This window comes from Tympanuchus pallidicinctus, unplaced genomic scaffold (genome assembly GCF_026119805.1).
Source record: "Tympanuchus pallidicinctus isolate F22 unplaced genomic scaffold, pur_lepc_1.0 scaffold12, whole genome shotgun sequence".
Taxonomy (NCBI): Eukaryota; Metazoa; Chordata; class Aves; order Galliformes; family Phasianidae; genus Tympanuchus; species Tympanuchus pallidicinctus.
The window spans coordinates 19,297,783-19,324,888 of record NW_026294637.1 but is presented as its reverse complement, the minus strand read 5'-3'; the positions used below and the strand labels follow the sequence as shown (position 1 = coordinate 19,324,888).

Sequence of the window (27,106 nt, the reverse complement as noted above, 5' to 3'; positions counted from 1 at the left end):
TGGTAAGGTGAACTTCTGAGCTGCAGGGAGCAAGCTGTGGAGGAGCACTGTAGTGACAGTTTCTGCCCCAGGTGCTGGAACTTGGGTCATTGAACCTCTCCCAAGCAGGAGACTTCAAGTGTGGGTGCCAGCTGTTTTTCCTGAATTACAAATATCATGTTTTTGCAATGGAGATACAGATGAAAAAATCCAGTGGAAATTTGGTCTCCATTTGTAAGCAAGGTCACTTGCACTGCAGCCACCTTTCAAGCCATGTTTGTTCATTCTCAGGGTGACAGTGGAAGGAGCAGCACTCTTGCCTGCTCAGGAAGGGAACAGCTTGGCTGCAGTGTGATCACCGCTGCAGTTGTTATTCCCAGGTGTGGTAACACACATTTTAGGTGGACCCAGTCTGTTGAGCATCCTGTCCAGGGGCTGCTTAGCACCTGTACAACGTTCACTAGTGCACGGGAACTGCTGAATCACGGCCTGATCGATCACCTGAGGTGAGCACTGAGTCAGCCAGGGGAGCACAGTGAAGGCAGTTCACCTGTGCTGCTGGAAGGAGTGGAGCCTGGCTGCACCTCTCCCAGACCCATTTAACAGCTGGCTACCAGCGGGGAAGGATCTCTTCTGGAGATCTCTCCTCTGGAATTTCATACTGAGCCCAGGATATGGGTAAGCATTCTATCTATTCTCTTTTGGTATAACAACTGCTTAGCCAAACTCTCTGGTATATTTCATAATTATAATATCTGTACATTCATTGATTATACAACTAGAAATTGCCCTTGACTGTAATTATGCCACTTAAGAGGGCAAGCTGTGCTAAGCTTCGGGTTTGCACTCTGTGTTTTGGTGTTGGGAACTCAATTTTAACAAGACCACGGCAGGGGACGTAAATGGTATTCTCAAACCTTGCCTGTAAAGCTTCCTTTAGCATCAACTGTGCTGCTCAGCAAGCAGTGGGCTTGGGTCTATTTCCCCGTTTTTCATAAAACCCCGCTGGCTGCCCAGAATCATGTCCACTTCCAGCCTGCGCCGAGTCCCTGAGCAGCTATTGTGTTGCTTTTCCCCAGCTTGAAACCAGGGTTGTGAGCCTTTGTTAATCAAATCTCCCTGCACCTTGTCCAGCTAAGCCTCTGTGTCAAGCAATTAAAGCAGTGTGCCACCAGCTTCTGAGTGTTTGTTACAAGGCTGTGACAGAAAAGCTCCCCACTTACCTGTTCCCAGCCTGGCTTGCAATCCCTCATCACAGCCTGGAAGAGAGAAACAGCTGCAGCTGCCAGCTGAAAAAGAAGAAAGATCTGCGTCGGGTTGGTTGTGCTTCCAGTTACAATCAGATCAGAACAAAAGACTTTGACCTGCTTTAAATGCTGTGCTGGCTCTCGCTGCTTGGAAGGTGACAGTCCTGGTAGCTGCCTTCTCCTCTCTGTTAGGAGCATTGCAGGGCCAGGCAGGAGCGTGACTTAGGCATCGTGTCGTCTGACGTGGGTGAAACTTTCCCGCAGTATTTGTGAGGACCCTGGGAGCACATGAGGCTTTCTACTCTTTTTTTTCCTCTTGTAACAATAAAGCTGTGTTTGCAGTTCAGACTGTACCCCAGGCTGAGGGAGCAGTGAATTGCCGCGAGATCTTTTCTCTCCAGCAGCAATAAACCCTGAGAAGCGCAATGCTAGCAGTCTTCCCTGTGCCTATTCCCAGGGAAGCTCTCCTCCACACGACCTGGACCTCCTGGAAAAGCAGAGCTTTGGGTTCGGCGCCCCTTCAGGTTGTTTTGAAGTTATTTTGGGATCTCTTAGTGCCGTTTTGGGATTGTTTCAGAGTCATTTTGGTGCCATTTGGAGCTAGACCATCTGCGGGCAGTTCGGACATCATTTGGGCCTTTTGGGGGCTGCTTTGGTGCCACTTTAGGCTGTACTGTGGGCTCTTGGTGTGACAGTGAAGATAAAAGCGCAGCTCAGCAGCTGGCGGTGAGGCGGCCCCTGGCGCTCCGTGTCCCGCCGCACCGCGACTCTCCGTGACTCCGCGCGACGCCCTGAGTGGACGCGGAGGGCGGGAAAGCAGCGGGTAGAGGCAGTTCGAGGAGGGGGCGCGGCTTGAAGAGTCCCCGCCCCCCCCGCTCAGTATAAATGGAAGCGGCGGCGGCGGCAGCTCTAAGCGGGAGCGTGTCCCGCCGGGGCGGTCATGGTGGCGGAGCGCTGCGTCCTGCTGCTGCTGTGCGGCGCTGTGCTGGGGCGCGCCGTGCACCTCGACTTCGCCGAGCACCGCAGCCAGGCGGCCAAGATCAAGGTCAACCCCCGCGGCAACCTGTGGGCCACAGGTACCGGGGGCCCGCGGGGCAGAGCGGCCGGGGTGAGGGTCGGTGCTCGATGCTGCTGGGCCGGGACTGGCGCGGCGGTCCCGTGAGGGGCGGTTGGGGCGGGCTGCGGTCACGCCGCGTCTCCTGAGGTCTCCTTTCGCGAACGGAGCTCGCAGTTCCTTCGGAGCACGGATGGCCACCCTGGGAGCCGTGGCGCCCCGGCTGTGCCCGGCGGTCCTGCGGGCGGAGGTGAGGGGCACGGCTCTCTTCGCGGCTCCCGGCGCCGAGCCGCCGGTCCTATGGCCGTAGAGATGCCATCGGAGGAGGAGGGCTCCCCGAGCGAGGCCCCGGGGCTGCTGGGTTCTTCTAGGCGTTCGGTTCGCTGGCTGCGGGTTGTCGGCGTGCGGTGCAGGTCGCAGCCTGGCTCTCGGAGGTCCCCGCCCCGCTGCCGGGCGCGAGGCACACGAGCGCGCTGTGTTGCAGGTCACTTCATGGGGAAGAAGAGCGTGCCGGGCACCCCGCGAATGGATGAACTGCGGCAGCCGGCGGCGCCGATGTCTTTCGGCCCCTCGCTCAGAGCTTTGCTGGAGGACGTGGTGGAACTGCTTACCCGGGAGCTCCTGAAAATCCTCTTGCAAGAAAGACTTTTGGATCAGAACCAAAGAAAATACGATCTCGCTGACCAGGTGAATATTGGCTGGTATGGAGGGAGATGCCCGGAGCAGGGAGGTGGTGGAGATGGAAGCACCTGCACTGCTGCTGGAGGTTCGGCTGAACGACAGGGGCTTTTTGTCCTCATGTTTGGAGAGCTGAGCAGGGGATGAGGTGATCTCCAGGCCAGGGGTTGTTAAGAAGCATCTGGATCCTCCTCTGATGCAGATGAGGGTAGCTGGCTGCTGCGGCTGCCATGTGTGTCTCTTTATCCAGCCGTGGTGAAGACAAGGAGTGCAAATCATGCCTCTTCTCTCCTTGCAGAGAAAGGTCAAGAGAGACACTGCTCTGTATGTGCAGGAAGAAGAGTCTGTCCTGCAAAAAGGTTTTAGTCTTCTAATTCCCCTTTCTGGGGCTGTTTTGCTGTGGTTAGGGTGCAGAGGACGTGTGGTGTTGTTAGTTTGGCCTGCAGAGAGGTGAGGTGTGTGTTATTTCCCTGCAGAACAGGTCTTTAGGAGCAGTCGCATGCCCCATCCACAGCAGGGGTTCCTGTACCACAGCAGCAGATCTTCACATTCCTCTTTTTAGCTCCTTGGTGTGGCTTTTCCCTGGGGGCTTTCCCAGCTCTTAGTGGGAAGTTAGCCCCTGGGAGCAAAGCATGCACAGATCCTCACGCAAGAGGTGGAGATGGAGTTGCTTGGGCTGTGTTTCTGCCCGTTTGCTGCCTCTTGTGTGTTTCCTTGGTGTCTTGTACTTTCTGTTCACAGCAGAAAGTAATGGAGAGCCTAGAAGAGATGAAATCCTCATGGGTGTGTCCTGTGTGTGCTCCCACTGAGCTGCCATGCTTGAGGAGCCATTCAGTAGCTGAACACAGGTAAAGCTGCTTCTGTCATCTAGAAGCACTGATTAGGCAGTGCTTGCTCCTGTTTGCTTTTTGGGATAGGCACAGGTGGAGTGGAGCTGCAGGGATGTGAGCCTGAGTGGTACTGATGCTCAAGGACCTCCCTGATTCAATTTCATCAGATTTAGGTAAACTGAGGATCTGCTAGCAAGCTAATCCCCTTGGGACAGAAGATACAGCTGGAGATGGAGCCAGAGCTAGAACCCAGTGCTGGACATCAGCCTTTAGTATGTGGGCTGCCCAGTGCCCATCTGGTGCCTGGATGTGAGGTTGCACCCCATTCTGGGTGCCTGGCAGGCAGTTGGCTCCTACCTCATACCAGTTCCTTCCAGAACCTCACAGCTCTCCTGCTTCAATCTGCACGTGCTCCTAGCTGGGTCTTAGATCTATTTCTGTCCTTCAGGTACCCTGAGCACCTCTGGACCGGCTTCTGCCTTCCTGTTCCTTTTTTTCCTACCACTCACCCCCTTGACCATCTGTGCTTCTGAGCTGCTGGTTGACATTAATTCTCCATGATGCTTTTGAGTGCTGTCGTTATACGTTTCTGTGGGACCTTTTTTTGCTCTTGCTGGGGTGACGTGACAGCAGCATAAATTCCTCCTGCTGTTCCTGCTTTCTCCCTTCCTGTAGCTGTTGTTGGACACCTGGGGTCAGCAGCCAGCCTGTGCTTGAGCTGGTGTGTGTGCTGCATTTGCCACCTGCCTAAGAAGCTGCTTAGCAGCTTTGTGCTGCGAAACTCTGTACACCCTCTTCTCAGGGTCTGTCACTTCCATCCTGAAGCAGTTTAGAAAAGCAGAGATGCTTCTCCCTGTTTCTCAGCGGGGCAAGAACTAACATGCAAGTGCTGTTCTGGTGCTTCAGCACAAAAGCTGTGCTGTGCTGCAGGGTAACTGTTGGGAATGCACACTACTGTTCAAAATCTGAGCAGACCTTTTACACCGAGGCAGTATCACTGATCATTCATAAGCTGGTTCTCCCTTTCTGTAGGCTCCTGTAAACATTCAACAAATCCTTTGCTTCACGTGGGCTGGTCCTACCTGCTGCTGGTGGGATTAGTCTCAAAATGTCCCTCCACGAAGCAGGATCCCACACACCATTCCATGCAAATCATAGCAGAAGTCTCACAGAACAGGAGAGGGCTGCGAATGGGGATTATTCATCTTTTTAACCACATGCAGTAGCAGGGCTTGGCTCTCAGTGTGCTGGGGTTTCACAGTGCCACCCCAGGGCTGTGCGTGTGATATCAGCTGAGGTGGCACAGGGGAGTTGTGGCTCACCATTGTGCTTTTTCTTGTAGGAGACTGGGCTTTTAACAAAGGTGCTGGAGAAATATTTCTCAAACTGAAGAAGCGCAGCAGTGAAGGATGAGGTCAGCAGGCTAAGCTGTGCATGGCAAATGGAGGAGAGCATCATCCTTGTGGGTTACTGTAGCAACATCACATTTATTCTTTCTGTAATACTGTTAATAGTGATTGCTTGTATGAAAAGCAGATCCTCCCTGTATATTTCCTGTATGTTTTCTGTTTCCTTGTTGTCTGATGTGCCCCTGTGAATAAAACCAGCTCTTTGCAGATGCTAGCTCAGACTTTTTCTTGAGGGTGGAAAGGCAGACCCCATGGCTTGTGCAGGAAGAATGCAGAATGGAAGGAGGCTCCTGCTTCTCATCAGCCAGGAGGTGATAGGCTATGCTCCCTGCTGCCCTGCTTATTGATCTAAAACAAAATTACAAACTTGGGTAAGTTCTTACAGCACTTGCTACTGCAGCAATCCTCTATAATGCTTCATCATTCTTTGACAGTCCTAGCTACCAGGGATGTCCCAGTGGACTGGAGACTGGCAAATGTGACACCCATCTTCAAAAAGGGCTGGAAAGATGATCCTGGTAGCTACGGACCTTTCAGTCTCACCTTGGTGCCGGGGGAGGTTATGGAATGGATAATCTTGGGAGCCATCGTGGACCGGTTAAGGGTCAACCAGGGGACCAGGCCCAGTCAGCATGGGCTTACCGATGATAGATCCTGTCTGATAAACCTGATTTCATTCTATGACAAGGTGACTCGCTTAATGGATGAAGGTAAAGCTGTCGATGTGGTCAACCTGGACTTCAGTAAAGCCTTTGACACTGTCTCCCCAGCATTCTCATGGAGAAACTGGCTGTCCACAGATTGGATGGATGTATGGTCTGCTGGGTGAAACACTGGCTGGATGGCCGGGCCCAAAGAGTTGTGGCCAGTGGAGTTAAATTCAGTTGTCAACCAGTCACGAGTGGTGTGCCCCAGGGCTCAGTGCTGGGGCTGCTTCTATTCAACATCTTTATTAATGATCTTGATGAGGGGATTGAGTGCACCCTCAGTAAGTTTTCAGACACCACCAAGCTGGGAGGGAGTGTTGATGTGCCAGAGGGGACAAAGGCACTACAGAGTTAACAAGGTTAACTGTGTGAATTTCAGTAGGGCCAAGTGTTGGGTCCTGCATTTTGGTCATAACAACCCCAGGCAACCCTACAGGCTTGAGGGGAAGTGGCTGGAAAGCTGCCTGATGGAAAGGGACTTTGGGTACTGATGGACAGTCGGCTGAAGATGAGCCAGCAGTGTGCACAGATGGCCAAGAAGGCCAGTGGCATCCTGGTTGTATCAGGAATGGTGTGGTGAGCAGGACCAGGGAAGTCATTCTGCCCTGCACTGCACAGGTGAGGCCTCACCTCAAGTACTGTGTTGTGTTTTGGGCACCTCAGTACAAAAAGGACGTGGAGGTGCTGAGCAGGTCCGAAGAAGGACAACAAGGCTGGTGAAGGACTTGGAGAATATGGCCTGTGAGGAGAAGGAACTGGGGCTGTTAGTTGGGGAAGAGGAGGCTGAGGGGAGACCTGATTGCTCTCTTCCAATAGCTGAAAGGTGCTTAGAGCAAGAGCAGGGTTGGTCTCTTCTTACAGGTGACAGGAGGGGAAATGGCCTCATGTTGTACCAGGGTAAGATTAGGTTGGATATCAGGAGAAAGGGTTGTGAAGTGCTGGAATGGGCTCCTCAGGGAGGTGGCTGAGTCACCATCCCTGGATGTGTTTAAAAAAACATATGGTGCCCAGGGATGTGATTTAGTGGTGGGTTGTTAGAGTTAAGGTGCATGGTCAGGTTGTGGTTGGGCTCAATGATCTTTAAGGTTTTTTCCACCTGTGTGATTCTATGATTCCATAAGTTCTCCTTGTTGGAGTGTACTTGCTTTAGGATGACTGTGGTGTGCTTGCAATGTGTGCCCATGGCTAAGCTCTTGTGTGTGGCCCCAGGGTCCTCTGGAACAGCTGAAGAAGGCAGGTTGTCTTTTTATTAACTTGTTTTTATGATGTGTTTAGAACAGCGAGTGTACTGTCTTCAGAGATGCAGAAGGCTGGAAAACAAGCAGAGATTACAGAATAAGTTTCTGTACCTTCGTAAAGTGCTGTTCATATACTGTCCCCCGGCTACCCTGGGCACATCCTCAAGCAGAGCTAACTCTGACACTAGGTGCCTTAAGGGAAGCTGTAAGCTGTCCCCTGCATCCTTCTCATAATGCATTCAGCCTTGACCTCTGCAGGGGGCTGCTCTGAGCTCCTGCTGGGAGGAGAGCCGTTCTCTCAAGTGCACGCAGGCCATGTTGTACCAAGGCATGATCCATGCCTGGATCAGTGCTAGGATCCTTCCCACTTCAGGGGAGTGGGACCAAGCCAAGGGGAAGTTTTTCAGGAAGGTGCCTCTCTTAAACTTATTTTCTCCACACACTTGTTGCTGTCTGCTGGGAGATGAGCAGCCCCCAGTCTGCCTTCTATTAGCTGTAGCAAAGCCTTGGCTTATAAACTAATAATAAGCAAGAAAAATAATGGCTCAGCCTATCATATTTGATGCTGGAGCAGACCAGATGCCTGAGAGCTGGCAGTTGTGATGGAATGGCAGCTGTATGGGATTTCTGACCTGATGCTCAGCTGTCTTACGGCATGCCATGTTGTGGGACTGCCAGCTTACATCTTGCTCAGGGAGGCCTGAGGGAAGGCAGACAGATTTCCGGATGTTACAGCAGGAATCTGCCATGCGGCACCTGAGTGAGATCCTTCTTACTTAACCCACCTAGCAAGAAATGCTCATCTTGCCTGTCTGCCCCCACCTCCCCCAGTCCCTGAGATAAAGATAAGTAGATCATTTAGGAATTGCTGTCACAGGCAAAACAAACTCAATTTGGGGAGTTTAACTTAATTAATTTATTAATATAAATGTTTGAGTACTGATTCAGGTGCTGAGCAGGCTCAGAGTAAAGATGGAGATGGTGATGACGTGTCCCTGCTATGTGTAAGACTGGTCATGTGTAAGACTGGAGAAAACCATGTACTTCAGTGCTTTTAGAGCTTAAACAGACCTCTGCCACGTCTCCGTGACCATGGTTTTGCTGGGTCTGAGCGTGTTTGTAGTCCACCCACCTGCTCAAAGCAGGGTCAGCTCAGGGATTTGTCCATCTGAGTCTTAAAAATCTCTGGGGCTGAAGACTGCACAGCCTGGTGCTGCACCTGCAGCTCCGTCACTGGGCTGTTTCATTCTTTCTCCCACTCTGACAAGCAGCCACTCAAGCTGAAGCCTCGAGTCCCTCTTCAATTTAAATTACAAACTGGTAAACTGTTGAGTTTTTTGTTTGTTTGTTTGTTTGTTTTCTCCAGCTTTGCACTTGTCCCCTTGTTGCTCCATGCTCCTGTATGGAGCTCTCTCTCTCATGCCTCAACATTCTCCAGAACCTGCCAGCTGCTTCTGCATGCCATGAGCAGATCTGCAATTGGGGTCACTGACTTGAGAGGTTGCTGGGGTGCCCTCAACCTGCACAGGCCCTCAGCAGCTGCATCAGTTTGGAACATGGATGGCTTCATGGTGATCGTGGCAGGTCTCCTGGGCTTCCCTGTGGCCATGGCATGATTGCAGAGATGGGAAAAGGAAGCAAAGCAAGATAAGAGGAAGGGAGATAAACCACCTCCTCTGCTGACATTTGTTTCAGCTGTGGGACGGCCTGGTGAGAAGCAGACTCAGATTGATACGGTTGAATGTCCATTGCTACCACTTGGTGTCATTAGTGTTCAGGGTTAGTGAAGCGCTCCCAGCCACGCTCCGTTGGTTGGATAGGACTGACTCTCCTACGCCCTCAGCAAAAGTGTCAGGCCTCAGGTTGCTGTTCTCCTTCCTCTGCGTTGTTTTGTGCCATCTCTCGCATGGGAGATTAAAAAAAAAAAAAAAAGGCAGTGAAGTAGGGGGAGAAGGAAGCAGAAAGGAAATCAGCTTGCTGTCAGGAAAAAAAAAAAAAATTAGGCTCCTAAATACCTTTGCCATCCCCCATGCTTCTCCAGAGAGCTGCTCCTCTCATGCTGATATGGCCTGGTGGCAATGTGGGAAGGTCCATCTGTGACCCTGCTGTATGTGCGCCTGGTGCTGCTGCTCTGGGCTAGAGAGGATAAAAGACAAACCACCCATCTACAGACCCACAAAACCTTTCTATGGGCTGCACTTGCAGCGTTTGTTCCTGAGCTTTTAGGCTTCAATGGATGGAAAGGGATCTAGAACAACAGGGACAAAACCAGCCCCAGAGAGCCAGGTAAGAGCCTTCCTGCAACTGGACCCCGCATCAGACCCAAAAATCATCAGGGTGATGATTTACAGGGAGGAGAGATCTGACATAACGTCACTTCCAGTTTTCATGTATTTATTCTGCACTTAACCTACATGTGGTGGTAAGAACCAAGAAAGGAAATAAAATATTCAGGGGCAAATTGGTGTTTATAGAGCACCATGAGTAGGATAAATGTGACGTAGCGGATGATCACTGCTTTCTGGGAGCTGCTCTACCAGTGCCTTCACTCAGCTGCTACTGACTTCACCACCCAGTACTGAGCCCTTACTGGAGCTGTAGAGCTGGCCAAGTTACTGCATAGTTGATGCTTTTTATAAGATGTATTTAGGTCACTTCTACAAGAATGAGATGTTTTCCCAGTGCGGGAAGCCAATCAAAGCAATAGTTCAGAATTGCCTCTTCCTCATGTGACGGGCAGAGGCATGTAGAGCAAGATCCCCCCTCAAAGTGAATTTAGGATGTTCCTTTCTCTTAATAAGGACAAACAAAGCTCCTAGTGGAGCAGCCCTCAGCACTTTCCACTGCTTTGGAGAGAGAGATTCATATTTTCCTATTACACAGCATGCTATTGGCCTTCAGCAGAAGAGAGACCTTCAGAGACCTTCATCCGAGTGTGGGTAGCACAGCGCTGTGCGTTAATTTCAAGGATGGTGTGGAGGTGTTGGACACAGGACATCTATGGAAAAAACGGGTATTGCTTTAATCAGGCTTCTGAAAACAGGGATTAAGAGAGAAAGCTTATCTCTAAATTGCAGCCTGGGATGAAAATGCTAATTATCATGCTGTACATCATTAACAAGACCTAGAAAAGCTTGAGAAGGGTCAACTCCCTCTTCTGACATCAGACTGAACCCCTGGAAGGGATTCTCCAAGCTGAGACAGTAAAATCTACTTTAAGGCAACGCCTTACTCAATATGAGTACTGTTTGCAGTTCCCATGGGGTAAGACATAGATTCTCTGGGTAAGGATGGAGATATTAAGGAAAGTAACCAGGTTTCTGTGATCTGGAGCTCCAAGAGCACATGCTGAGAGTCTGAATGGGTCTGGGCCTTGTGATGATCAGGCAGCCCCAAGCATGATGGACTTTCTGACACGCACCTCTGGAGGTTCCATTGGTGACCCATTCCTCTCCTACAGCGTTTTGATTGCTCTTGGAAGGAGCAGAATGCTGGATACTCAACACAATTACTGGATGAAGTATTCCTGACAGCGTAGTTAAAGTCCCTCCTGTGTCAGTTCTCACTCGGAGGATGGCTGCACCCTATGGCAATCCCACTTGCTGACAGCCTTCTCCTGACCCCATCCCTCACCCAACTTGCTAACCTTGACACTTTCCTCAATTCATGCTTGGTGCTTCTCAGAGCAAAATAATTGCTCAGGAAGATCTTGGTGCAGTGGTTGACTTTTCCCAGGGCAAGGATGTGCATCTGAGCATTTGTACCTGCTCTGCTTCTGGCCCTGCACAGGATCATGCTCTTGCTTCCAGAGTTTTGCACTAAGATGAACAATGGAGCAACCCAAGCTGGCTTGCTTTACTGTATACATACTGGGCATCCCCAGCTCATGGGGCCAGTAGGAAACGAGCCTAGTTTATCAGACTTCTGAATGTGGAATGTAATCAGAGAGATAGAGAAAGTGAAGCCTTAAGAGCGACGTATTTATTTGAGGCATTTCTCCTCTCCCTGGTCAATGACAGTACCCAACCCAGTAAGGCCAGGCAGTAGGTGCACCTGGTGGGAAAGGGAGGGGTGGAAGAGGTGGGTGTTTGGTCAGAGCTGCTCCCTATGTCTTCAGGATTACTCTGCAGGAAGTGGGTGGGCAGGGATATGACCTGTAGGGTGATGCTAGTTGGAAGTGTGATTGCTCTGTTCCCCAAACCAGGCTACTGGACAGTGCTAGGATGAATCTGCTGAGGATGGAGGCCAGTCAGGACCTGAGCCAGGCAGGGAGGGGAGAGAAGTCATGCTGTGCTCTGTCCTCTCTGTCAAACTTGTTTTACAGGTCTCACGTGCTGAGATGTCAGGTCTTTTCCCCCATCTTTGGATCCCCATCAACTTCAGTGCCCCGTGGCAGATGAGATGCATCTTTTCTCATCTGGTGGGCACCCTGTGATGGAAAAATTTCATTAGGGTTTCACATGGATTGGACAATGGGAAGTCTTTCCCTCTGCCACCCAGACCTCTTCCAATGACAGGATGTGGGTGGGGAGACCTTGGTTGTCTCCACCTTAACAGAGCCCTAGCTTGATGCCAGATGAAGTATCTATGCTCAAGAACAGCACTGAGGGGCAATGGAGATAATCAATGGAGCAGAGAGACTCCTGGACACTAACGACACCAAGGGGATGGGCATAAATCCCTACTGGAGATCTTCTGGGCTCTGCTGGTCCCCTGTCCAACTTTTGTGTCACTGTCACCTTGCCTAGTAACTGAAGGTTTGGATGGGACCTTACTGGGAGAATTCCCCTGGAGATGGAGTCTGGTGCATGGTCAGTGGTGGTAGCCATCCCCAGCCAGGATGCACTGCTGGATAATGTATTTTATGAGGATAGTGGCATTTATGGGGGCTTTGAAAGCCTTTGCTGCTTTCCCAAGGAGCTTGGTGGCCCTGGTGTCTTCTTGCCGTACAAAAAACAAACAAGCAAACAAAAAAAAACCTGGATTTTTAATGGGAAAAACGGAGGAAAAAAAGGCAAAGCCCCCCAGGACTGCTCACTTCTGCAGCTCCACAAAATGCCACGCCATCCCTTCGCTCCTTGCATCCTGCCTGTCCTGGGGTTTGGCAGCAGTGTTGGAGGAGGCGGGACGCAGCATACAAATTCGGGAAGAAACATGCCAGGCTGGCTTCTTGCCCGCAGCCCCAGAGGCAGCGTGGGAAAGTGAAGGCAGCAGCTCAGAGCAGCCGCTGGCCCAGAGGATCAGTGGGTGCTCCGGCATTGGCCACAGCAGAGGTAGGCACTGCATGGGGTGCGGGGGTTTCTGCTTGACTGGTGTCTCACGGATAGGGGTGTTGTTGGGCAGCATCTTGGCCAAATCAAAGCTGAGGGCGTATCCAGGCATTGTAACAGAGATCCCTGCAGTCTGGATGTTCTCTGGGGAGAAGGGAGGGCTCCCAGCGGCCTTTCAGCTCGCGGTGGTCATGCTCATAGAGAGGGATTGAGGTGCTTGCCCCTGTACAGAGCCAAAGAGGGAGGGATGGCCATTCAGAAGGACTGGCACAAGCCATAGAACCTCCACCCTCCCTGGAGATGTGCACTGGTGGTGATGCCCAACACCTTGGGACAGGAGCAGGAGATGGTTCTGTGGGCAAACTAGGTCAGAGGAGGTATGGGCAGATGACGTATCCATCAGTGGTGTGCTCCTGGGGGCTCTCAGTGCTGATTTCTACCCCTGAAGCAACAGGATGACTCTATGGGATGGCTCCTTCCCCTTCTACCCTGGCACCAACGCTTTCTTCCCCTTCGACACCACCTGGGCCATCATTGCCTCCGTCTTCCTCTCTGCACTGGTCACTTCCATCATCATCCTGCCAGGCATCCGGGGCAAAGGGGTAAGTGGAGGGCTAGGGGACCTCAGCCCTGTGTTGGGTAGAGCCTGAGTGCCACCTCCTTCCCTGCATTTACAGCAGGCGTGAGGAGCTAATGTGCCTATGGGGCAGGAACCTGCTGATGTCTGGGTCTGAGGGATCTCAGATACAGCAATGAGCTCCAGCTCAGCTCCCATGCTGGAGAGGCCAGACTTCACCACCCCAAATTTACAATCGGCTCAGATCTGAGCTTGGCAAGCTCCTAGCTAGATTAGCCTGAATGATTTCACTGGGTGAGGCACAAAGGGCTTGCTCCACCTTCCTGAATCTCCAAAAAAACTGAGGGTGTGCAGTGTGCATGCCTCAGCACCACTTACTGAGCCCCATGGGGATGCCTGGCAAACTTACTTAGCCCTACACCACCACCCGTGCTTGCCAGGAGCCTGCTGGAAAGGCATTTCCCACCCAGCAAACCTCCAAACTGCTTTTGTCTCCAGCTGTGGCCAGCTTCCAACACATGGAAGCACATAAGGCTTGGATAAGTGTGGAAACTTCAACTCAGGACTATTAAAGGGAGTGTCTATATCCTTCCCGGAAAGGGGATGGGCACGGTTTTCCTGAATGGGATGATCTGACCTTCTTGCTCTGCCTCAGCCTCCATGCTGCCCATGACATGGAAGGGATGCCCAAGCCATGGGTCCTTCCTCTGTCCTACTCACCTGTGGAGCCCATGGGGTTGCTCCCCAAGTGAGAGAGGGGTCTATTTCTGGTGGTACTTAATCAAAGCTGAGCTTCATGTCACAAAATCTGAGTGTTTCCCCAACTCTGCTTTCCACTTGCAGCGGCTCTTCTGGCTCCTGCGGGTGGTGACAAGCCTCTTCATTGGAGCAGTGGTCCTCAGTGAGTATGGGGGTCTCAGTGTGTTCAGAGACAGGTGGGGATAAGGAGTGCAAGGACAGACAAGGAGAGCAAGGAGGAGCAAGGTGGGAGGATGAACAGAACAGCTGAGTCCATCTTGCAAGATGAGCTCACAGGGAAGATCAACCCACTTCAGTGCCCAGGATCTGAGCCCAGCAAGACAACCATAGAATATCCCAGGGTAGAAGGGACCCACAAGGGTCATCTAGTCCAACTCTTGGCTCCACACAGAACTACCTGAAATTCAAATCTTATGTCTGAAGGCTTCTTGGATTAGCAGTGATAGGAAGCACAGACACTCAGAAACCTCCTCTCCAAAAGTTGGCGGACCACTACTGGTTTCCTATCTGCCAGGAGACCCAGACAAACTGGCTGTAGTTAGAAGAAGATCAGTGCCTGGATGATGTTCACAAGCCCCATTGCCTCTAGGACTGGGAACTGAGCAGAGCATGGGGAGAAACAATCCCCAATGGGGCTCCTGTGGAAGTAGGTAGGTGCTGGGGGAGGTACATGCATGGACCATGCTTCTCTGCTCAAAATCCTGCTTATAAACCAGGCCTTGCCTTTGGAATGTTGTTTGGTGACACTCACAGTATGTCCTTCCAGCATACATTGTCCCTAAGAGGTCTGCTCACCAGGACATAGCTAACCCATTATCTTTACAGCCATACAGTTCACCAGGGACTGGGAGAGCGGCTGGGTGACAGCCAACACCTCCTACAAATCCTTCAGCCGCGCCATGGTGAATGCGGATATTGGGCTGCACATCGGCCTGGCAGGAGTGAACATCACACTGGTGGGTGAGTGTCTATCACAACACAAAGAAATCGGACACAAGTTTGGCCACTGTCCACCCAGGTAGTGGGCATGCATACTGGGAACTCTTGGAGTTGCCTTCAAGGCTTGGAGAAGACCTTAGTCCTCTTCCTCTGGCAGGAAACCCAGTGAATCAGGTCAACGAGACCATCAACTACAACGAGCACTTTGCCTGGAGCTTCGATGCAGACTACGACCACAGCTACAGCGAAGGCCTGGAGAAGGGGCTGCCCAGCCCCATCCTCTACGTGGCGGAGAAGTTCACCACACACAGCCCCTGCAACGTGCACAGGCAGTACCGCATCTCCAGCCGCTACGCATCCATTACGCTGTGGTAAGGCGGAACAAGGGGTAAGTTCTGCTTCTGCTCAGCTGTAGGTAGAAAGGTCTGAGAGCATCTCCACGTCTCAGAGGTCGTGGGAAAGATGCTGCAGAGAAGAGTGGTTTGGCATTCCTCACAGGTGTGTCAGCAGCCAGGCCCAGCCCTTGTCTCCTTCTTCATGATCGAGAAAAATAACAGGCTGTGCCCAAACCTCCCTGTCATTGAGAACTGGCTATCTCAAGGCAAGGACGTTGATTTCAAGTGATTCTGCCTTATTGTTCTTGGATTCAGAACAATTTCTTAGACTCACCTCCCCGGTAAGCTAAACCCAAGCCCTATGCACAGGGCAAGGCTGAGAGCTGTGCTCACTGCAGCTGCTGAATCAGATGCGGGCAGGGCTCATGGCGTGATTCTTCTAACAGAAGTCTCCTTGGCTGGCCTTTTCCCTTTGAATAGATAGGAAACACCTGGGGCTGGCCAGGTTACGAAGGACTACAGGGCCAGAGAAAGGTACAATTTGAAAGGGGCCCTTTGGAGGTCTCCACTTGAGCCCCCTGTGCAGAGTAAACATATGAGAGTCTCAAGTAGTTCAGTGCTGAATGTCCCCAGGTATGAAGAGCCCTCTTCACCACTACAGGAAATGACATGCCCACGTACAGTGCTTTCAGCTCAGTTTTGTGATCCTTTTGTAGGATGGCGTTATGCACCTGGCTCATTTCTATCCTGCTCTTCTCCATGCCCGTCCTCCTTTATGGTGGCTACATGCTCCTGCTCACTGCCGTGCTGATGCTTTTCTCACTGCTCTTCTTCGTCACGGTGAGGAACATCCCAAAGTGTCCCATCCAGTTTGGGCCTGCCTCCCTGAAAACAGATTACGGCAGATCTTTTTGGCTGACATTAACAACAGGTGAGTGCTTAGCTGGGGCTTTTGGTCTCCATTCCTGCAGCAATAATACCTCAGCGGTACTTCACCCGCTCTCATATGAGTGACCAAAATAATCTGTGTCTTGAGTCATAAAATCAGGGAGAGACTTAGTTTGGAAGGACTTTCTGGGATCTCTCATGCAGCAGTATTAATGTCAAAGCCTCATCAGGTTGTCCAGGGCCTTGTTCAGGCTTCTAGTTGATGTACCCATGCATCAACCCTTTGCCTTTCAGGACCATGAATGGTCCTTTCCGCCCCTCGGGGATGTCCCACGGCTATTCCACTCATTGGCAGAAGGTGGCAATTAGGTCCCCCTGAAGGCTTCTCCTTTCCTGGCTAAACAAACCTACCTCCTCCAACCATTCCCCATACATGGTGAGCTTTAGACCTAATGGTCTAGCCCTCTGCTGAAGCTTATTAACTTCTTTTTGGACTGGAGAGCCCAGTTGTAGAGCTGCTGTAGGAAACTGGGAACAGAAATAATCCCTTCCTTTGACCTCCCATGTGATGCCATATTCCACTGGCTTCTATCCCCTCTGGTCCCCATCCCTACGTCTGTGGCTGGATGGGCCTGGCGTGCATTTGGGGACAATATGCATCTCTCCATGCTGTGTGTTTCAGGGCTGTTCTGCCTGCTGCTGGGGCTGGGTGTGATTGTTCTCAACTCTGTGCGCCCGCAGAAACTGAAGCTTGTTTTCAACCTGGACGAGGGAAAGAGAGAAGTAGATGGGTGGGACAAGTCCCACCTGCCAGCCGAGTCCAGCTCCTCTGAGCAGGACATACTGATGGTGTCCTTGGGTGAGCTCTGTGAGGTGACAGCCACCAACCTGTGAGGCAAAAGCAACATGGTCTTGGAGATCTCCTTGATGTGGAAGCTAAACCAAAAGAAACTGGAGAGAAATCAAATATATATAATAAACACATAAGTATGAACCAAAGGAGAAGCAACCCCTACACCCTCAGTAGCACACTTACCCCAAAAGGTCTGCCAGAAGCCCACTCTGCCCAACAATGCTCTTCCCAACAACAGGTGGAGAAGAAAGCAGAGCTGTGGGCACTAAAGTACCCTGTATTCAGCACCTGCTCTTGGTCTGGAGTGAAGGATGGATTGGCAAGGAATCCCACGTATTAGCGGGATGTTGGCAAACCTTGGAGATTTCTTCAATGTTGGAAGTACCAAACCTTGGAGGCATCCTAAATGTTGGAGGCACCAATTCTTGCAGAATTCTTGCATGTCAGAGATACCAAACCCTAGAGACCTCCCAGATATCAGAGACACTAAACGTTGGAGGCTCCCGGGATGTCAAAGATACATACCAGATGTCAAAGGCAAAAACATCAGTTGAAGATCACAAAATGTGACTTACCAAGACTCTTGTGGCCTTCTGAAAGGAAGATAAAATGTTTTGGTGGGTGGGAAGGAGAGGAGGAAGAGGGGATGGAAGTGCATGCCCCGGTTCCCCCGTCACTGTCTGTAAACAGTTTGCAGGAGGAGAGTACCTAGAAGTACCTGGTTTCATGCTGCTTAGCTGCCCACTTGTTACGGAGCATGCAAATATGTAATCCTACAGACCCACAGTGAATGCAGCCAACTCCTCCTGGCTGCTGGTGGCTAGCAGGTACCTTGGTCATGCAGGGTGCGTATTTCAGGTTTGCATTCCTTTAAATCTGTGCAGGCTTTGCAACAACATTTTTCTGTTTTGTACTCACTTACTGTCCCTTCTGTCTCAATAAAGAAAGCTGGACCTGATCTTTCTCTTGCGTGTCATTAAAAGAATCCCTCTGAGTGCTGAGAGGCTGGGGATATGCTGATCCTTTGACATGATGATCATAGGAGAGGGAAGAAGTGGCAGCATTGTTGTGGCCCCACAGGACATCTGACAGCAGCTAATTAATTAGCTGAAGGCAGTAGGGGCAAATGGTAAGTAGAGTATCAGAGAATCCCCAAGCAAATAATCAACCAGGATATGGGAAGGTTGGAGTGGCCCTGGACATGAGGAGGTCTTGATGAGAGAATCCCCAGACCAGCAGAGGGAAGACCATTGTGCAGCGCCCTCAAGGAAGGGGTGCTCAGGCATGGTAACTCGTCCCATCCCTCTCCAGATGGAAAGCATTTCAACAAGGACCTTAAGGCATTTAGAAATATGTCAGAATGGAACTCCTTGAGTTTTCAAAACTTCAGCTAGGAAGTAGATGCCCTATGGCAGCTACTAGGAGATGCTTCAGCCTAAAGATCCAAGGTGAAACAGAAGCCTTCTATCCATTGAACAAAAATTCAGCCCTCGTAAGTCTCTGCCTTTCCCAGTGTGTTCCCATTTGCAGCCCATCCTGGCAGCAGGTCAGTGGGCAGCTCTGGTGCCTGCCAAGTGGTGCGGTGGCCGCATGTCCCAGGGCATTGTGTGCCTTTGGGCATGAGGACCACGATCCTCGCAGAGCCCCAGGCACATTTTGTGGTGCTTGCTCAGTTTACTGGCACAGGCCGTCTGGCCAGATTCCCTGTGTCCAACAGGCCAGGTCTGCGTAGCATGGGATCAGAAAGACTGGGCTGAGAGCCAAGGCTTTGCTGGCAATTACTTTGTGTCTCACTGTCCAACAGCATCTTGGCTCAGCCAGGAAACGGGGTTCAGCAATGGGTGGAAGAGGCAGGACCTGCAGCAGTTCAGCCCAGGGGCCACACAACCCCAAAGTTTCTCAAAGGCATCATTTATTCATGCTGAATCTCATCCTTTCTGGGGGTGCCTCCATCAGGGCAGCCGCCCCATGGAAGAATGCCACTGGTGGGACTCAAGGCTGCATTTTGTGATAAGCACAGCCAGCCCAAGTGTGCTCCACTTGAATAGAACCCATCCAAGAGGATGGGTGTAATTGCACTCTTCTCTCTCCCATCTTTCCCATGACATCTTTTTGGCCCATGTTAGGCTACAATTCTTATCGAATAAAACCCAAGTCTGAAAGTGAAAATAATCACATCACCACATTCCCCCTGGCAAGCTCCTCAGTATGTTTACTTAATCTTTAATTCTGTAGCCATCTTTTATACTCTGGCTCACTCAGCATCCAGCCTGAGGGAGTTTGGGTCTGTGCCTGGCTTTCCTAGGAACATCTAAAGGTCTACACTAGACGTCAGTGCTTGGGAAAAGAAAGACTGAGCGTGTTTGATTGCTGGCTATTGGAGTAGTGAGCATCCTCAAAGAGAAATCACTATGGGAAATCTCACCCACCGGTATGGGAACTGGCCATCAGAAACCCCCTGCACCAAGCTGTGGCAGGGCATAGAGCAGGAGTGGGGGTTACTCCTCAGCCAGGTGAGTGTGCAGCTCAGGTTGCTGGAGGTCTGAGCTATACTGCCTGCAGCCTGCTGGCTCACTGCAAAGCTGTCCTTGTCCTAGAGAGGACAATCAGGGATTGCAAAGGCAGTTCTGAGCAAGTCCTCATCCTAACGTGGACTTATGCACTCTTCGAAGTCCCCTAGATGGATAGATGAGTCTCAAAAGACATCAGGAAGGGTCTGTGCTCTGTGTTCTTAGGCCTGCCTTCAGGTAAGGAGTAGGAAAACTTTTCTTCTAGATGTCATCAGGGGTAAGTTTGGAGGGTTGAGGAGGAGACAGAGTACTGTTCATGAACCGAAGGTTGACATACACTTCAGTCATCTCTCGATAGTCCTCTGCTTTGTCCACATGGAGATCAAAGAAAGTTTTCAGTAGGTCAGAGTTGAAGTAGTGCAGTGCAACAACAGTGATCCCAGCCACAAAACAGAGCAAGCCTGGAAAACAACATGCTCTCCGTGAGCAATCCTGTAAATGTCAGCACATTTCCCACCCCATATCCATACTCCAATGGCCTTGAACCAAGGGACACCCTCTCTTACAGAAGATGGCCTTCTACTCTATGAGGTGGTTTCAGCTGCTGTGTCGACCACCATAAAATCCAAGAACAGGTCTTAAAACTCAGCCAATTGATCCCCAATTCTTCTGCTGCAACTCAGGAGCTAAAAATCTCTCCATCACCCTCAAGACAGTGATGCTTCTCCCAGTTCTGCCAGCCCTCTCTGTATCTCTGCTGGGAGCCGCTGTGTCAAGACACAGGGTAAGCCTAAACAGGGCTGCAGTCCCAAGCTCCTCACCTCCAGTGGTGAAGAGAAAGCCCTGGGGCTCTTGCACACCCAGGGGTCATAGCGGTGGACCTAAAGGAGCTTGATGCACTTACCAACTGCTAGTGTGAGCCAGAAAGATCCCCCATAGCCTATCTGCAGGGATGTGGTCCCAAACTGGATTGGGCACACCAGGGAGTTCCTCACAGTGGAGAAGGAGAGCAGTGAGAAGATCATGAAGGCCCCTGTGATCAGGATCATGTACCCTCCGTAGACTAGGACAGGCATGGAGAAGAGCATGTTGGAGATGAGCCAAGTGCAAAAGGCCACCCTAGAGACAAGAGAAGACCAATGGACAAGATGTGCAAGTGCCACTGACTAGGATGCTCTACATGAGGATTTCCAGGTGGGAAGAGAGATCTGGGCTCTTGGTTGCACTGCAAGAGGTTAAGAAACTCTGTGGGCAGGCTGGAGAGATCCCTGGTCTCCCAGGCTAAGCAGGGAGATGTGCAACGCTCATACTGCTATGTCCAGAAAGCACAAGCACAGATTGCACATCTACACCATCTCAGCGCCCTGCCCACCTAAGTGTGGTGCAGGGCAGACCACAGAGAGCAGCACATGGGACCGAGACACCTGTAGAAGTAGATTCAAGCTGTTTGAAGTAGCTCTGAACCTGCCTCAGGAGCCAGGTTACAAGGGAAGCCTTCAGCTGTGGTCCAGGAGCTCTTGCTCCTTGCACAGGGCCAGCGGTCTGAAAGCAGACCTCAGAGAGCCCCCTCTACACACATGGCTCTCCTTATAGCAACTTGCAATCGCCACCCACCGCTCACCACCTCAACCCAAAGCCTCACCAGAGGCTGGCCGATGCGTAGTGGCTGGAGATGCGGTACTGCCTGTGCACGTTGCAGGGGCTGTGTGTGGTGAACTTCTCCGCCACGTAGAGGATGGGGCTGGGCAGCCCCTTCTCCAGGCCTTCGCTGTAGCTGTGGTCGTAGTCTGCATCGAAGCTCCAGGCAAAGTGCTCGTTGTAGTTGATGGTCTCGTTGACCTGATTCACTGGGTTTCCTGCCAGAGGAAGAGGACCAAGGTCCTGCTGCGTCCCAATAGAATGGGCACTGACAGCCAGGAGCATCTTGACGACAAGAGGCTGTCCAGAAGCCTCCAGTAAAAACAAGGCCATCGAAAAAGCTCTTGGAGACCCCCTATAGCCATGGTCTCTGCAGAGCTGGGGATGAAGAGAAAGGGACATGGCACTCACCCACCAGTGTGATGTTCACCCCTGCCAGGCCGACGTGCAGCCCGATGTCCGCGTTCACCACGGCGAGGCTGAAGGATTTGTAGGAGGTGTTGGCTGTCACCCAGCCGCTCTCCCAGTCCCCCGTGAACTGGACAACTGCCAGAGAAAGTTTGATTAGGGTTAAAGAGGGGTTGCTCCAGGGCTTTACTGAGCTCAGGGTGGACCCGGGGCAAGCACGAGCTGCTGCATTCCCACTGCGACACCGCCAGGGAATGTAAGAAGGGCAGGAGAGATGACTCAGCCACAGAGACGTGCCACAACCAGCCCCACGCCCTGGCACAGCTCTTCTCCTCCTCTTGCTCAGCATCCACCCCCTTGGTCCCGCAGGCGGGGAGCTCCGATCCCCACAGCCTGAATCCATTCCGGCCACCCTCTTCGGCGCTTCCCCACGCGCTCCCCACCATGGCAAGCACCGCGGCCCCGGGGGACCAGGCTCAGAAATGAGCCCATTCCTCAGCTCCAGCAGCAGGGTGAGTTTCATTGCCATTATTAAGCTCCCTGTTAAGCAGCTGATCACACTGTTAGTGAATAATAAAAATTCACTGGATTTTTTGTCAGCTAGAAATGGTGGAGCAGGATGGTCAGTGGGAGAGAAGGAAGAATTGGAATCCTTTCTGCTATATGTTTTTATGAAAAAAGAAGTTTCTTTTCTGAAACACTTTCACTTTGTGATGGACTCAATTTTCTGGCAATTATGTGAGCTGAAATTAAAGGTGAGGACTGAACCTCAGGCTGAACAAGACCTTTCAAATCTGCCTGAAGGTAAGCTGGGTCAACTTGTGAGAGCACTGATCCGGCAGCAGCTTCACGGGGACATTTCCTGGCTGCAACACTGTGTGCCCTTCTGCCTCTGGACAGAAATCCTGACGCTGGCTTTAAAACAATCAATTCCTCTTGCGTATCCAAGCAGCACTTGGCTGCATCCTTGTCCAGAGAGCAGTGCTGGATGGTTCTCCAGGGCTGAGCAAGGGCTGAACTGGCTCAGGCTGTGGAGCAAGCTGCTGTCCCCACCCCTCCATCAGCTGCAGCCTGGCACTTCTGGTAGCATCACCCAGTGCCTGGATATTTCTGAGCAGAGGGTGACCACTGCAGTCAGACCAGGCCCTGCAAGCCATGCGTCAGGCAGCAGAGTGCTGTGGCCAGTCACAGTCTGGCTATGTACTCCTATCCTCAAGTTGACCTAGGGCTCGTCATTTAGGTTGCGCCTCACCATCTTACTCCAAGTGGCTTTTTGTTTGTTATCTGCCCTGGCCTTTAAAACCTTCCCTTGGAGGGCTCCTGGAGAGTTTCCTTGACTTAGGGTCAGGACTGGTTGCTCTCCCTGCCCATCATCTTCCCTCCTCTCCCTGCAGCTGCTACTCATACACCCTGCAGCTCTGCCCAAATTTGAGATGCCCACAGTCTGGACCTTGCTGTTTCCAAGTATTAGTCCCATTAATTTCAGAAGATTTCCTGCTCTCTGCCCAATCAAATTATCTCCTTCATCTCCCGCCTTGAAAAGTCTCTACCCCCTACTTCCATGCTGACTATATTTTGTTTTGTCTTACTCTCTCTCCATCACTGCAAGGCTCTGAATTTGTCTGGCTGCTGTCCAAGCTCCTTATCCATGCTCCCTTGGCATTGGGCTGTGCAGCTGGAGAAACGTGGGGCTCCTCAGTGCCATCAGAACAGGCAAATACTCAGAAGTGCACATGGGCACGTCAAGTGCTCGCAGCCCTTGTGTTGGGATCAGTATCGGGGTCAGCCTTGTTTAATATCTTCATTAGTGACCTGGGTGAGGGGACTGAGTGTACCCTCAGTAAGTTTGCAGATGACACCAAGCTGGGAGAAATTGTAGATCTGCCTAGGTGCAGGCAGGCCCTGCAGAGGGATCTGGACAAGCTGCATCGATGGGCTGAGGCCAATGGAATGAGCTACAAGACCAAAGGTCGGGTCCTGTGTTTGGCCATAACGACCCCAGGCATTGCTACAGGCTTGGGGCAAAGTGACTGGCAAGACATGCAGAGGAAAGGATCTGAGGCTGTTGTTTGACCCTCAGCTGAACATCAGCCAGCAGTGTGCCCAGGTGGCCAAGAAAGTCAACAGCATTCTGGCTTGTGTCAGAAATAGTGCAGCCAGCAGGAGCAGGAAGGCCATCATCCCCCTATAGCCAGCACTGGTGAGGCTGCACCTCCAGTGCTGTGCTCAGTGTTGGGACCCTCAACGCCAGAGTTGTGAAGGCTTTGGAGCACAAGTGTTATGGGGAGCAGCTGAGGGAGCTGGGATGGCTCAGGGGAGACCATATCGCTCCCCACAACTTCCTGAAAGGAGGTTGTGGTGAAGTGTTGGTCAGCCTCTTCTCCCAGGTAACAGTGATAGAATGAGAGCTGATTGTCTCACATTGCACCAGGGGAGGTTCAGGTTGGATACTGGGAAAAATTTCTTCTCTGAAAGAGTGGTACTGCACTGAACATGCTGTCCAGGGAGGCGGTGGAGTCACCATCCCTGGAAGTGTTCAGGAACCATGAAGATGTGACATGGTTAGAGGGCATGGTGGGGATGGGTTGATGGTTGGACTAGATGAGCCTAGTGATTTTTCCAACCGTAATGATTTTATGATAATATGGTTCAAATGGTAAGGGAGCCCACCTGAGAGCTGCATTGCTGTTTTGCATAGCAGGGGTAGGGGAACCAGCTCCTGCCAAGCCATCACTCATACTGGACCCAGACCCTGCCCCAGGGCCAAATCTTACTCTCAGAACTGCCCTTGGAGGGGCTGCAGCACTTACCAACAATCACTACTCCCACCATCAAGCTGAAGAGAACACGGACCATCCAGTACAGTCTCTGTGTGGAGAGAGATGGGATGTCAGGCACACAGAACAGCCCCGGGCTTTCCTCCTGCCTCACCCTGAGCCAGTTGGGGTCACCCTGGCATCCAGAACACGGAGAATGGATGCTTATCCCTGGGAGAAGGATCACGCACCGCCCGTCCGCGGATGCCCGGGATGATGAGCAGGAAGGTGGAAGCCAGCGTCAGGAAGACGATAACCACAATGATGGTGCTGACATCGAACACAAAGCTCTTCCTCTGCTGCGGGTAGAAGGGGTAGACGCCATCAAAGAGAGTCATTCTGCACCTCCAGGAGATGGGGAGAGAGGTGGTCGCAGCACAGGCCCAGGCTGCCTCGTTGGCTTCTCCACTCTGTCGTCACCAGTTCCAGCTCAGCTCCAGAAGCACCAGCTGCAGAAGAGTGGCCTCAATTCCTTCTTCCAGAGGGACAAGGAAGTGTGACACTGCAAGGAAATAAGCCCAGTGAAATACTGCCTGGCAGAGGAGCACCCAAGGCCCTCAGCGGTGGAGAGGAGGTGCCTGGCTCAGCGCTTAGCCAGCCCAAGGGGTTTGTGGCAGTGTGAGGAGCCACAACTGCTGTCTGGGGAGCAGCCCAAGCCCAGGAACCTGCTGAGCAGCTTCTCCCCAGGCAGAGCTGGGTCTTTCCCTCCAGCTGATGCAGCCAGGACGTTCAGCTTTGCTATGTGCCCTTCCAGGAAGCCTGCAAGCCAGCAGGCACCGTGCAGCCTTCCTCCAAAATGACGAGGATTCACAGAGAATGTTGACTTCACAGAAGCAGAATTATCCCAGCACCAAACACCAAGCAGAGCAAACCACCACCTCCATTTCCACCCCCTCTCCTCAGAGGCTTTTCCCAGGAACTGCAAAGTACGCTCCTGGGCTATGGGTCCAAGAACACAAGGCTCTGGAGCATGTAAGCATCAGGAACCTCAGGGTGTAGCAGACTGAGCTACACGAGAACAAGAGCAGAGGATCTGTGCGATTCCCATTGATTACTTTCGACTCCCATTAACGCTTCAGTCCTAGCAATTACAGAACTTCCCCCATTTCTGGATTAGATCTTTTCTACCAAAACTGATTACATGCTTCGTCCCTTCATTTCCCTTATTTAATATCATCTCTGTATGTAAGTATCCTGGGAAGTCTTCAGAAGTCAGGGAATGCCAGAGCAAACATGACTCATGATCAAATATAATTTCATCCTGTCCTTGCATGGGAGAGTTGATTTTTTTCTTATTTTCTGAAAACAACAATTATCACATTTTTAGGTAAGATCCAACTCAAAACAATTCAGCCACTGAAATGTGAGTCTCAGATTCCCAGAAGTGGAAGGAAATTACAGTAAAGATCTTAAATCAATTTCTTGGGGGCAGCTGAATTCATTTCTTAATCCATAAAAGCAACACTTTGTTTCCTCTCTGTCAAGAAACAGAGACCATTACAGCAAGCAATTTAACAGACACTTGGTTTTGCAGGGAGATTGCCTGCCTCCCGACCGCTCCAGCTCTCATCCGGACGCTCAGTTCCAGCGTAACAGAGCCATCAAGCACACTTATAAAGCTCAGCTTGCGTTGTTTCGCTGTAACTATTCCAACATATTTCCCTGGACAGCTAAGCACAGAGATGGCCAGCCTTGCAGCACCATTGCACTAGGATTACCTGACAAGGAGGAGCTGTAACTGAGTTCCAATATTAGGTTCAAGTCCAGTCGCAGGGTTCCAGCAAAGTGCCCACAGACGGTCCAAGAGGCTGTAAGAGCAGGAATAAACAACTCATTTAGACTAATTTAGTCAAGTCTTGATTGCTTGAATGTCACTCTCCCCACTGTCTTTGACCTGACCCCAAAAGGTGTCTGGAGGAAAGGAATGCTTTCCCTGACCGCATCCACCAAAACGCAACCCTCTGCAAATTAAAATGATCAGACTAGAAGGAGCAAGTAAGAACTAAAACTCCAGTGACATGAAAAATGTTTCCATTTTAATCCATTTTTAACCTTCAAGCAGTATCAAAGGATTCCTGCATTTCCTCTACGGTTGTAAGAGTAGTTTTTGGGGGAGTTCCCAGGGAAACAGTGCTTTCTATTGCTGCCAGCCCAACCTCAATTCCTGCTTGAATCCCTGCACAGGAGACCAATTCCTTGACATTTTCACAGCTTGAAAGTGGAAAACTGGGACCTGCAGCTCAGGGCAGAAGAAACAGAAGCTGCTGCACTTTGGAAAGCATCCTCCAATGCAGAAGCACGCATGCAGCCCCAGAGCCCCCATCATTTCCTCTGTCCGTGTACAGAGACAAGAAGTCGAAAGACGTCCTCAAGGAAGAGTTCAGTCATTCAGAAGAAACTGACATTTAGAAAACACGTTTATCTGTTTTTAAAATATTCTGTACTGGCAAGGGAGAAGCGCTAGGGAGGCAGGATGTTGAAACCTCAGCACTTTCCAGAGACAGAAATCACATTTTCCTGCCATAGAACGTGTCAGGCTGGAAGTCCAGCCCAAACCTCGCGGCAGTCAGCAGCAATCCTAGATCGGGCTGCTGAGGGCTGCAAATCGCTATTTCCCACTAAAACTTCCGAGGGCCATCCCTCACCCTCGGACACCGAGCAATTAGCGCTGCAGCTCGGGGGTGGAGACATTCTTTATTTTGCCACCTTCGGAAGAGGGTCAAAAAGAGATAAAGAAGAACTGAATTCAGGACGGCGATTCGCCCTTTCCTCCTCACGCTCACCAAGCCGAGACCCACACCGCCGCGCGGGGAGCGCCGGCTCCTCGGAGCTCGAGAAGGGCCGGGGCCGCACCGGGGCTCCCCGGCGGGCAGCGGGGCTCGGGCGGGGGGGGCGGGGCGGCGCGGCTGTGGCTTTCCAGCAACCTACCTGCCGGCGGCGGCGGCGGCTCTCGGGAGGCACCGGCCCGCGC

General features: G+C 51.6%; 3 protein-coding genes across 13 annotated transcripts; 2 read left to right on the top strand and 1 right to left on the bottom strand.

Annotated features, from left to right (window-relative positions):
- The first annotated feature begins 569 nt into the window (after window positions 1-569).
- Window positions 570-5,404, top strand: NMB (neuromedin B). Of its 11 annotated transcripts, none has more exons than XR_008203850.1 (6): window positions 570-657; window positions 1,213-1,295; window positions 1,569-1,761; window positions 2,765-2,967; window positions 3,956-4,060; window positions 5,131-5,404. XR_008203850.1 is itself a non-coding variant. In XM_052672271.1 (3 exons), exons 1-3 carry the CDS (start codon window positions 2,167-2,169, stop codon window positions 5,176-5,178), a joined length of 387 nt encoding a protein of 128 aa, XP_052528231.1. In that variant the 5' UTR covers window positions 2,041-2,166; the 3' UTR covers window positions 5,179-5,404. The 11 variants fall into 11 exon arrangements, 1 of the variants encoding a protein (XP_052528231.1); XR_008203849.1 differs by having other exon boundaries at window positions 573-657; window positions 1,114-1,295; XR_008203848.1 differs by having other exon boundaries at window positions 578-1,295.
- A 6,379-nt stretch (window positions 5,405-11,783) lies between these two features.
- On the top strand, window positions 11,784-17,721 carry DUOXA1 (dual oxidase maturation factor 1). Its single transcript, XM_052672277.1, has 7 exons — window positions 11,784-12,415; window positions 12,861-13,014; window positions 13,833-13,890; window positions 14,574-14,708; window positions 14,845-15,058; window positions 15,739-15,953; window positions 16,593-17,721. Exons 2-7 carry the CDS (start codon window positions 12,868-12,870, stop codon window positions 16,802-16,804), a joined length of 981 nt encoding a protein of 326 aa, XP_052528237.1. The 5' UTR covers window positions 11,784-12,415; window positions 12,861-12,867; the 3' UTR covers window positions 16,805-17,721.
- A 970-nt stretch (window positions 17,722-18,691) lies between these two features.
- Window positions 18,692-25,946, bottom strand: DUOXA2 (dual oxidase maturation factor 2). Its single transcript, XM_052671759.1, has 7 exons — window positions 25,854-25,946; window positions 24,327-24,637; window positions 24,130-24,187; window positions 21,323-21,457; window positions 20,916-21,129; window positions 20,178-20,392; window positions 18,692-19,734 (listed from the first exon to the last, which is right to left on the bottom strand). Exons 2-7 carry the CDS (start codon window positions 24,471-24,473, stop codon window positions 19,535-19,537), a joined length of 969 nt encoding a protein of 322 aa, XP_052527719.1. The 5' UTR covers window positions 24,474-24,637; window positions 25,854-25,946; the 3' UTR covers window positions 18,692-19,534.
- Between the last annotated feature and the right edge of the window lie 1,160 nt (window positions 25,947-27,106).

What these genes read in the sequence shown, in the direction of transcription:
- NMB (XM_052672271.1), top strand. Translation starts at nt 2,167, where the DNA reads ATGGTGGCGGAGCGCTGCGTCCTGCTGCTGCTGTGCGGCGCTGTGCTG. An exon ending in CGGCAACCTGTGGGCCACAG is followed by an intron (nt 2,303 to 2,764) that starts GTACCGGGGGCC and finishes GCTGTGTTGCAG; the next exon opens with GTCACTTCATGGGGAAGAAG. An exon ending in AATACGATCTCGCTGACCAG is followed by an intron (nt 2,968 to 5,130) that starts GTGAATATTGGC and finishes TTTTTCTTGTAG; the next exon opens with GAGACTGGGCTTTTAACAAA.
- DUOXA1 (XM_052672277.1), top strand. Translation starts at nt 12,868, where the DNA reads ATGACTCTATGGGATGGCTCCTTCCCCTTCTACCCTGGCACCAACGCT. An exon ending in CATTGGAGCAGTGGTCCTCA is followed by an intron (nt 13,891 to 14,573) that starts GTGAGTATGGGG and finishes TTATCTTTACAG; the next exon opens with CCATACAGTTCACCAGGGAC. An exon ending in TTGGCTGACATTAACAACAG is followed by an intron (nt 15,954 to 16,592) that starts GTGAGTGCTTAG and finishes TGTGTGTTTCAG; the next exon opens with GGCTGTTCTGCCTGCTGCTG.
- DUOXA2 (XM_052671759.1), bottom strand. Translation starts at nt 24,473, where the DNA reads ATGACTCTCTTTGATGGCGTCTACCCCTTCTACCCGCAGCAGAGGAAG. An exon ending in GGTGGGAGTAGTGATTGTTG is followed by an intron (nt 21,458 to 24,129) that starts GTAAGTGCTGCA and finishes TTTCTCTGGCAG; the next exon opens with TTGTCCAGTTCACGGGGGAC. An exon ending in GGTGAACATCACACTGGTGG is followed by an intron (nt 21,130 to 21,322) that starts GTGAGTGCCATG and finishes TTCCTCTGGCAG; the next exon opens with GAAACCCAGTGAATCAGGTC.